We start from the raw sequence: 10,453 nt of genomic DNA on the forward strand, positions 1-10,453 counted from the left end.
ACGTGCATTTAGGTCAACACTGTCAGCATTCAGAAACTGGCCAGTAGCCTAGAGACCTACTGCAGCTTTTGCTTGTTTTTACTTTTTATAATCTGCCTATTTTTAAATAGTTACTGTTCTCAGAATTTGGGATTAGTTGTCAGCATTTTAAAATCGGGAGATTTCCCATAAAAATCTCTTGCACATGTTCACGCACAACACGGTGCCTGTTGCACTTCGTGAACCTACGGCAGGGACGCTGGCTCCGTCACAGAAACCTCCAGGGGAGGCCGAACACAGGACGAAGTACCGAGGACAAGAGGGCGCTATGTCACTGGCAGTCAAGGAGCTAGAATTCTCTCAGCTCTGCCCCTTCGGTATTAGATTTATCTAAAGTGTTACTTGTTGTTTAAAAAAGAAAATATATTGTACCTCATGACCAAATACACCCCCCCCCCAAGCACAACCCAACATTTCACAAAACAACGCACCCTTGCCTAGAATATGCTATGTCTACATTCTGTTTACTTTTTTAAAATTCTGGCTGTGACCTACTGAATAAACTTAAAATATGAAACTGGAGTTTTCCAGTATTGCCACGACCTTTGGAATGAATTATGTGAAAATGTGTGGAAATCCAAACTTTTCTTCAAATAAACACACACGAAAATTAAAATCGGACTCTACCTATTGGAAATCAACTTACGGAATTCTGAAAAGTCAGAAAAAAGTAGAGTACAGACATATAAAGGACACATACTTCCAGTGTGTTATTCCTTACTTAAGGATGTTTCAGTAATTTTTTGTCTGTTAAAAAAATTGTAGACACTGGTCTGACATGATGGTATTCTAATAGCTTTAGCAGCCCTTTTTTTTTTTCTTTTTAAGATATATAAGTGCAGTTTCGAACATCAGTCGGCATTTGGAAAATCCAGTACCGTTCATGGTGAAAACACTCAGCAAACTAGGAACAGAAAGGAGCTTATTCAATATGATAAAGAACATCCATAAAAAAAAATAACTAACTTCATACTTAATGGTAGAAAACTGGAAACCTTTCCCCTAAGGTCAGCAACAAAACAAGGATATCTGTTCTCACCACGTCTCTTCAACACTGTTCTGGAGATTCTAGACATGCAAGAAAAAGGAAAAGCATCTATATTGGAAAGGAAGAAGTAAAATCATATTTGTAGATGCCATGATCTTGGATATGGGAAATCCTAAGGAATCCACCCCCAAAAATCTATTAAAACTGACAGGAGTTCTGCAATTTCACAGGATACAAGATTCATATACAAAAATGAATTGCATTTGCTAACAATCTGAAACACAAGAAAACAATTCCATTTACAATAATATCAAAAAGAATAAAATACTTGGGAATCAGTGTTTTAAAGGAAGTGCAAGACTTCTGCTGCAACTATGAAGATTATTTAAAGAAGAGGAACACTACGACCACGGATTGGAAAATGCGATATTGTTAGGGTGGTGATACTCCCCGACCCTGACCTACAGAGTCAACGCAGTCCTTATCAGGACCTCAGCTGCTCTTGCAAATGTTGATAGGCTGATTCTAAGATTCATGTAGAAATGTAACAGGACCCGGAACAGGCAAAACAATGTTGGAAAGAAGAACAAAGTTAAAGGACTTGCTTAATGGGTTTCAAAACTTGCCACAAATGCTAAGCAGTCAAGACGGTGTAGTACTGGCACAGGGACTGACCACAGATCAATGAGCCATAATTACGAATCCAGAAATAAGTCATTATATTTATGTAACCAGTTGATTTTTGACAAGGGTGCCAAAACCATTCAATGGGGAAAGGAGAGTCTTTTCAACAAATGGTGCTGCAACAACTAGCTATTCATATGCAAAAGAATGCCGATGAACCCCTTCCTCACGCCGTACACAAAAATTAACTCAAAATGGTTCACAGACCTGACCCGAAAGTGGGCGGGTCCGGTGGCAGTCAGGGATGAGAATGAGCGACAGGAGGACATGGCACGGACAGCCACATGGGGGCCTCACCTTTCCACTCCGACTGCTGCGCTTCCCGCCACCACTGACCCCCAAGGATCATCTACGCTTTGGTGCAGATAAAACAGCAAGTGGCAACTGCTCGGCGAAGAATGGCATTGAAACATGTCCAGCAACAAGTGCTTTGGAGGATTTCAGGAGGTTTTTGAACATGACAGTGTTGAACTGAACTGCAAAATGAAATTTGCTAAATGCCCTAGTTTAACCCGAACAGAACCCGATGTTATAGGAAAGTCTGGGTACCATCAAGCTGCTTCCGAACGTGGCCTTGCCGTCACTGTCCCGGACAGCAGCCCTCGTGGCTGCAATAGTAAAGCAGACGCTGAGCGCTGGGACTCGCACCGTGCTGGGCTTTATGTGGATGCCTCTGAGGAGCCGCGGAAAACTGGCTACAGAACGTACTCTTCTGTGCCTGGGGAGCTCCGCAGCTCATCCGTGCTCGTCTAACCATGGGCCCCCCAACCGTGGCGGGTTTTGGCTACTCCGTCGGAGGCCACGGAGCCCTGATGTGTGCTTGGAGGAAGCCTGGAAAACATAAATCTCAGTCAGCATTTGCTCCGGTTTGCAACACAGTGCTCTGTGCTTGGAGCAAAAAAGCCTTTGGTGGATACTGGGGAACAGAGCAAAGTAACTGGAAGGCTTATGATGCGACCCATCTGGTGAAATCCTATCCAGGTTCCCAGCTGGACACACGAACTGGCCAGGGGAAAAGACCGGCTCCTTTCGGATGGGCGGTCACTACCTGATAGCTCCGCGGCTGTCTGTACAGCTTTAATGACGGGAGGGTCATGATCGTAGGTAGCGCATTGCACATCGGACATCCCGCAACATGACACGAGTGCGTGAAAAACTTCAGTAAGAGAATTTCTTCGGGATTATAAAATTGGTACGAACAGAATTGCAGGGGAAAGTGTTGGAAAACACTGGATTGTGGAGCGCTAAAACTGCAGTTGAATCATAATTGGATCACTTTCTGAATAAATCTATAAAACCTGAAAAAAATGGTTGATAGGCTGACACATAAGAGCTAAGAGTATAAGACTCAGAAGAAAACACAGAAGCAAATCTTTGTGACCTTGGGTTGGGCGATGGTTTCTTAGACATGACGCCCCATATACAAGCAGCTGAAGACAAAACAGGCAAACTAAGCTATATCAAAATTACTAACATATAGCTGCACACAATACCCAAGAAAGGGGAGAGACTGCCTGGAGAACGGGAGCAAATCTTTGCAAATCATATTTCTGATAAGGGACTCGAGTCTAAAATATAAAAAGAACTCTTGGAATTCTTATAATTCATATTAAGTTATAAGTCGTAAGTTAAAACTTCTAATTCAATGATGAAAAGGCAGCCCAATTTTTAAAAATGGGCAAAGGACTTGAATAGACATTTCTCGGAAGACAATATAAAAATGACGAGTACGTGAAGAGACGCTCTCCATCCGTAGTCATCAGGAAGACGCAAGTCAGAACCACGAGACGCCGCCTCACACTCAACAGTTCGGCTGCCATTGAAAGAGTAACTTTTTGTTGGCAAGGATGCAGAGGAGGAGGAGCCCTCATACTCTGCTGGTTGGAATGTAAAATGGCGCAGTCACCTTGGGAAAGTCTGGCAGTTTCTCAGTAGAGTTCTAGGACCCAAAAATTCTACTCCAGGTATAGACTCGAGAGAAATGAAACGCGTGTCCACGTGAACACTCACGTGTGTTTACAGCGCCATCATTTGTAATGGTGGAAACAACCGGAGGGTCCATCAGTTGATGAATGGGTTCAAAACACGTGGTCTGTCCACACGACAATACTGTTCGGCTACGAACCGTGAATACTGACACATGCGACAACACGGGCAGCCCTCAGAAACATTACGCTAGGGGTGCTGGGTGGCTCGTCGGTGAAGCGTCTGCCTTGGCTCAGGTCACGATCCCAGGACCTGGGATCGAGGCTCCCTGCTGAGCTTGCCACTCCCCCCACTTGTGCTCTCTCACTCTGTCAAATAAAATCTTAAAAAAAAAAAAAAAAGAAACCATGACACTAAATGAAAGAAGGCAGCTACAAAATGCCACATACTGTAGGATTCCATGTGTAAGAAATGTCCACAGCAGGAAAATCCGGAGACAGGAAGTAAGTCCGTGGTTGCCAGGGGCTGGGAATGGGAGAGGGGGGGTACTGCTTGGGACATGGTTTCTTTCTGGGGTGATGAAAATGCTCTCAGATCCGAGAGTGGTGCACACTTTCAAAGTGTCAATCTTAAGATCTATGGATCCCAATGAAGTCTTTTTAAAAAAGTAATGTTTGTTGTTTTTTTTTAAAAAAAACAATTCAAAAGAACCAATACATGCTTTAAACTACAGTACGGGTGCACTGGTTCATTCGAGCGCTCTCGGGGAACTCGCCAGCTGCAGGCAGCCGGTCACAGCCACACGCTACTCCCGCAACACGGGATTTAATCACAAGGGTCCAAGAGGAAGTTCCATCTTACCGCGATTCTTCTCCAGCCCACTATTATCTGAAACTCGTGAGATGTAATCTCCCGCTGCTAACATAATGAAGATAACAATATAAATAAACCATTAAATAAAAAATGTTACGAGAAGAGATCCTTTCGGAATTCTGGAGGCGTTCATCCAGGTGGCTCGGCTGGGTCACCTTCTCCGCACCGTTACTAACGCGCCGGCCTGCTCGGGCAGAAAGGGCTGCAGTCACAGCGAAGACGCAGACACGGCAGGGACAGCAGGCCGCACGTGTGCCAACCTTCACAGGGTGGGAGGAAAATGCTGGAAATCCCGCCACGAGCAGCAGGGCCACGGTGGAAAACACTTTTTGGGGTTTTGATCAGGGGAAAGCGTGCCCACCGTCCCCCACTATCAGAAACGATGCAGCCGCGTTTCCCACCCTGGGGAAACCGCAGGGGTGAGTGCACCCGGAGTGCAATGGGTCAGCCCCGCCCTGGCAAAACCCCCTTCATTATCCTTGGAAAACACTGCATACGGTCCCCCCAGGAACACATGCAGGTCTTGCTCCTGTTGGCGGCTCCCATCTTGACCAGCGGCTTCCGAAGAGCTCTGTCGTCCACGCCCCCGAAAGTGTTATTTCATAGGCAGCAGTCACTACCGGAATGAGCAAAGGCAAAGCAACACAGTACTACCATTCGAGAACAGAACGTATTTATTGAAACATGGCAGCAGTCCAGCACAGCCCGGCTTCGCCCTTCAGGAACGTTCTACAACTTGTGCCGTCTCTTCAGAACAGCCGCTGCGGCACAGGCAGGCGAACAACCACGTTCAGCGTAAAAGCATCGCTGATGCCCCATCTCTGTATTATACTTTACAGCTTCAACTAAATCCGAAAAATTAACTTGTGGTTTACTTGCCTAACACAGGAAGTCCAAGGTAACTTTAAACGGGAGAACAGGCAACACTGAACGCTCTCTGCACGCGGCTCGGCTTCGAGGCTGTGATGGCGAAAGCGAACACGCCCGACGTCAGGACGAGTCACACAGCGCATGACATACGACAAGATGGCAAAGTCATCAGAGGTCATTTCAGCCACCTCTATACAAGGATCGTGTCTGAGAGACAATCTCTAACATCTCACAAATGTACCGGTGAGAGCAAACCCCAGAGCTGACAGCGGAAAGACATGCCCAAAACTGGCCTCTCTCCCAGTCCCCTCCTCCAGCTGGTCAGGTACCTCAGCATGGATGACGCTGAGCCCACGCTGCCCGTGAGCCAAGTTCAGGGGGAGTACAGTGAAGGTCACTTCTAAGCGCACGAAATCGTCTGGAACGTGAGAATGTTAGCAAACGCATGACGTCCGGAAACAGAAGCAGCTCCTGGCCACGGACACACCTTGCGCTTGAGCGCAGCGAACACGGAGGGCAAGCGGCCGAGGAGCATGCTCACGTGCATCTGTCGTAAAGGGTCAGCGTGTGGGGAGGCCCAGGTAAGAGCATCGCCTGCCCGCTGCGGGGGCCAGCGGTGCTCACGAGGGGGCCTGGAAGGCAGCTCCCCGCTCCCGCTGTGCCCGCTTGCCTCCCCGACTTCTCCCCTTTCCCTCTGCGGACTCAGACCCGCCAAGAAGCCGCCGAGGAGCTGGTGAGAGCAGACCCGAGGAGCCAGCGGTGCTGATGGGAGCAGCGGAAAGCATTCGGGAGCCACGGGTGGGGGGACTACGGAGTCGGCCAAAGCAGCCCACTCTAGATCAGGCTGGGGGCAGCCTGTGTGCCAGAGCTGGGCGAGCCCGCAGCGGGAAGCCGTGGCCGCGCGGACCTGTGGCGGGAAAGGACTGATGGGCATCGCAGGGGTGTCCCTGTGCTCCGTAACCCCAGCGCTCTTTAGTTCGCGTTAGTGCCGAGCCCAGCGAGCACGGAGTGTGCGCCTGTGTGTGGAGCGTTCCCTCGCGGTCCACGCGGCCGCGCAGCCACCCCGGCCGCAGCTCTGCGCCAGTCTGCAGCCCCTCTCTTTGTAGCTGTGGTCTGCTTTCGAGTCCGGGCACCAAAAGTTCTGTGACAGTCAACAGCACTCTGGCTCCAAGTCCGCGGACAGAGGAGAGAGCACACCTTCAGTGGCTTTGCTTCTTTTGGGGGAAGAAGGTGTACTTTGTCGGGTTAAACTCCTCCCAGATGCGCTCAAACTCTTCCAGGAAAAGCCTCACGTACTCCTCGTCCTCCATAATCAAAACGTTTTCTCTGTTGTTCTGAATGGCTTGCGTGGTCCAGTTGAGGGAGCCGGTGATCAGCACCTTCTTGTCCACGATGGCGAACTTGTGATGCATGTAGCCGAGGTCCTGGTCGTGCCGCACCTGGATGCCTACGGGAAGGGCGAGTCAGCCTTCAGCCCCAGCGCCCGCCACACCGCCCCGCCCCGCCGCGCTTGCCGGCAGCTACGACTCTGCCTATTTGTTTCTGCTTTGGCAGGACACGTGACGCCATCCCCTTGGGCAGGTGGCGGGGACAGCGCCAGATGGGGACCAGCCACCACCGGCGCACAGGAGGGAGTGCGGGGGTGGGGGGGCACAGACACACAGATACTGATCTCTCACAACCCTCCCCGCACCCAGCTCTGCAGTCTGGGGGAGGCCTGCCCACCTGCACTTCCCGACTACAATGCAAGCAGCACAGTCCCGTTAGTGCTTCGTGAGGAGCCGGCCATGAATCCGGCCAGGGCCGGCCACAGCAACAGGCGGCTGGGGTCTGCTTCCCTCCAGCTCTCGCTGCGGCCTCCCCGGGGCTGGGACAGCCCTGGAAACACCATGCACACCAGCACCACACCCCACTGCGTGTGTGGAGCGGATGACCCTGGAACAGGACAAGCCACGCCCTGGGCGCTGCGGGTGAGGGGGGTTCAGCGTCACCGGAAGTCCGCCTGGGGCCTACTGCTGAAGCAGAAAGAGCCCTACCTGCCACAAAACCAGATTCTCCCTGGCTTTGCCGCCTAGGCTCACCAAAGAGCCTGCAACGGTTGCCTTTTCTTTTCCTGTTTGTCTTTCTCCTATTGTTTCCAAACTCCCCTAGGGCAGGACCGCTCTGTCCATCCCCACTGCCTGACCCTGGAGTCACGTCGACCTCACCGATGGGCAATCTGCTCTGTGAACAAGACTGTTAGAAATGGGACTTAGAAGAGTTTCGAATAGGCTGCTTTGCAACAGGGTCACCAGACTTCACAAACAAAAATACAGGACATCCAAAGTAGGATGAGATTTCAGATAAATAATTTTTGAAAATAACTATGTCCCGTGCAATATTTGGTTCATACACTGAAAATTATTCGTGACTTATCTGAACTTCAAATTTACGTGCGTATTTTGCCCAGCAACCCTGCCTTGAAACCCTCCTACCCCAGGGCACCTGGACACCACTTCTCACACCCTCTAACCAACCTACCAGCAAATCCTATCAGCTCTACCTTCAAAACAGATCTTAATCTGACCATTTTGGGGGCGCCTGCGGGGCTCACTCCATTAAGTGTCTGACTCCACTTCAGCTCAGGTCATGTTCTCAGGGTCGTGGGACTGAGCCTGCAGCAGGCTCCAGACTGGGAATGGAGCCTGCTTAACATTCCCCCCGCCCCTCCCCCCTAAAAAGTCTGACCATTTCTGCCCCCCTCCGACATTACCACAGGCTCTCCCACCCAACAGGACACCTAGAACACACTGTTTGTTACACTGAGATTGAGGAGGAAATACAGACCTCAGGGGTAAGCCCAGGATCTGAATTTAGACCCGCTTCAAAATCATTCCTACTTCCCCCTTCATCTGCCCCCACCCCAGAGGGAGAGAAAGGCCAGCCAGAGAGATCTGTGTTCCCTGCTTTTTCAGCTAGCGGAACTAAACATTTTAGCTCCACTTTTTAGTATATTATTTTTATTCACTTCAAAAGTTGCAGAATGAAATTCACTAGTGCAGTGAAGGTGAAATGCCTTTTTCCTCCTTTAGCCCCTCAGTGCATTCGCCCAGCCTTTGCCATCCTGGGGCACCTGGTCATATGCACGCAGCCACTCAGAGTCTGCTAGCGAAGTGGGCTGGCGGACTTGTTTCTCGAATTCACCCTTCATCTCCTCAGTGATGGAGCCAGGCCACTGTCATTTCGGTCTGCAATAGTCAAACACTCAGCTGTCCCGGCTACATCCCCCGCGCCAGCTGCCACAGGCTTTCCCCACAGGGTCCCAAGGCCAACAGGGGTCGTGAGAATGTGGGGAACCACAGGAGCTCGGTCGCTTGCCCGATGTTGTCACGAGGCAGGCCCCCAGCTCTGGGAATCCCCCAGATCTTCCTCCACTAGCTGGGAACACACAGCCGGCTCACTCCCCGGCGCTCACACGGAGATACCCAGCATAAGACCCCGCTGCACAGAAGCGCACCCCCCGGGGAGGACAGGTGCTCTCTACAGATGGCCAGGGAGTCTCTCCAGGGTAAAACTACCCTGACCTCACAAGGCCACCGTGGGACATAAATGGGGTCTCACCTATCCTCAGACCCCGCAGTACCCGCCTCTGACATCCCCCCCCCCCCCGGGTCAGATCCCGCGCCAGGTTAGGGGCATCAGGGGGCTGCTCGGGCCCGAGCTCCACGCCCGGACTCCCGGCCTCCGCGGCCTGGCCTACCTGCCTTTCGCAGCAGGCCGATCTGCGAGCCGTTGAGAGCCATGTAGTCGCAGTCGGTGATGACCCGGATGCGCACCCCGCGCTTGTGCAGCAGCTGCACCGCGCGGCCCAACTGCGGGCTGGAGAAGGCAAAGAGGCAGAGCTCGAGGCTGACGCGGGCGGCCAACAGGGCACTCAGCAGGCGGCTGAGCGAGCTCTCGCCGTGGGGGAGGCTGCACGGGCAGCCCGCTGGGGGCCCCGACAGCCCCTCACCCGGGGCCTGCAGCAGGGCCTCGGTGCAGGTCACCTGCGACGGGAAGAAGAGCACCTCACGCCGCGGCGGCCTCCGCCGCTGCTGCCGGCGCCCGACCCGCAGCCAGTGCAGCACGGAGGGCAGCGCCTCCAGGACCAGCGCGAGACCCAAGGTCGCCACAGCCGCCACCTGCCAACGTATCCGCCTCATGCCGACTAGGCCGGCCGACGACCCGCGGCCCCGCTGCCCACCGCGCCTGCGCTCCCGCCGCCACCAACCGCTGCCCGACACGCCTGCGCCCCTGCCGGCCACGTGCGTCCGCCCACGGCCAGCCCCCTCCGACACGCACGCACCGCCCGGCACGCATGCGCACCCCCAGCCTGTACAGCCGCCCCCTGCCCACCGCGCCTGCGCACCAGCCAGCCACGTGCGCGCGACCGCGTTCGGCCCCCTCCACCACCCACCCACCCAGCTCAGCACGCATGCGCACCCCCAGCCCTGTACAGCCATCCCCTGACACACACACACACACACACACACACACACACACCCGCCAGCACGCATGCGCACCCCCAGCCCTGTATAGCTGACCCTGCCCACTGCGCCTGCGCACCCGCCAGCCACGTGCGCCCCACCGCCTTTGGCCCCTTCCAACACGCACACACACACACACCCCGCCCACCAGGCATGCGTTCGGCCCCCTCCGAGACACACACCGCCCAGCACGCATGCACACCCCCAGCCCTGTACAGCCCCCCCCCCGACACACACACAAACACACACCCCGCCCAGCACGCATGCGCACCCCCAGCCCTGTACAGCCGCCCCTGTCCGCCGCACCTGCGCTCTCGCCAGCCACATGCGCCCAACCTACCCCCATCCCCCTCCACATACACCACCCACCGCACCTGCGCGCACCTCCCAGTTGCTCACCGCCGCTCTGGGCATACACACCCAATGAGCAGCATCCCACCGAGTCTGCGTGCCCGCTGGCCACGTGCACCAGGCCGTGCCGTCCTAGCCGAGCCGAGATCCGTGCACCCCACCCCCACCCCCACCGCCCCGATACCTCCCGCCACCCGCGGGGCCTGCGACAGCTCAG

At 53.5% G+C, this 10,453-nt stretch overlaps 1 protein-coding gene and 1 pseudogene across 1 annotated transcript; one reads left to right on the top strand and one right to left on the bottom strand.

Annotated features, from left to right (window-relative positions):
* The first annotated feature begins 58 nt into the window (after positions 1-58).
* Positions 59-8,349, top strand: LOC130543572 (S-formylglutathione hydrolase-like; annotated as a pseudogene).
* PLD6 (phospholipase D family member 6) lies at positions 6,482-9,561 on the bottom strand. Its single transcript, XM_026521182.2, has 2 exons — positions 9,120-9,561; positions 6,482-6,827 (listed from the first exon to the last, which is right to left on the bottom strand). The coding sequence occupies exons 1-2, from the start codon at positions 9,559-9,561 to the stop codon at positions 6,580-6,582; spliced, it is 690 nt and encodes a 229-aa protein (XP_026376967.1). The 3' UTR covers positions 6,482-6,579.
* Positions 9,562-10,453: the final 892 nt, after the last annotated feature.

Source organism: Ursus arctos, unplaced genomic scaffold (genome assembly GCF_023065955.2).
Source record: "Ursus arctos isolate Adak ecotype North America unplaced genomic scaffold, UrsArc2.0 scaffold_14, whole genome shotgun sequence".
Taxonomy (NCBI): Eukaryota; Metazoa; Chordata; class Mammalia; order Carnivora; family Ursidae; genus Ursus; species Ursus arctos.

Excerpts from the sequence above, each read along its gene's own strand:
- PLD6 (XM_026521182.2), bottom strand. The coding sequence starts at position 9,561 with ATGAGGCGGATACGTTGGCAGGTGGCGGCTGTGGCGACCTTGGGTCTC. Across the intron at positions 6,828-9,119 it reads CGGCCTGCTGCGAAAGGCAG|GCATCCAGGTGCGGCACGAC; the intron begins GTAGGCCAGGCC and ends CCCTTCCCGTAG.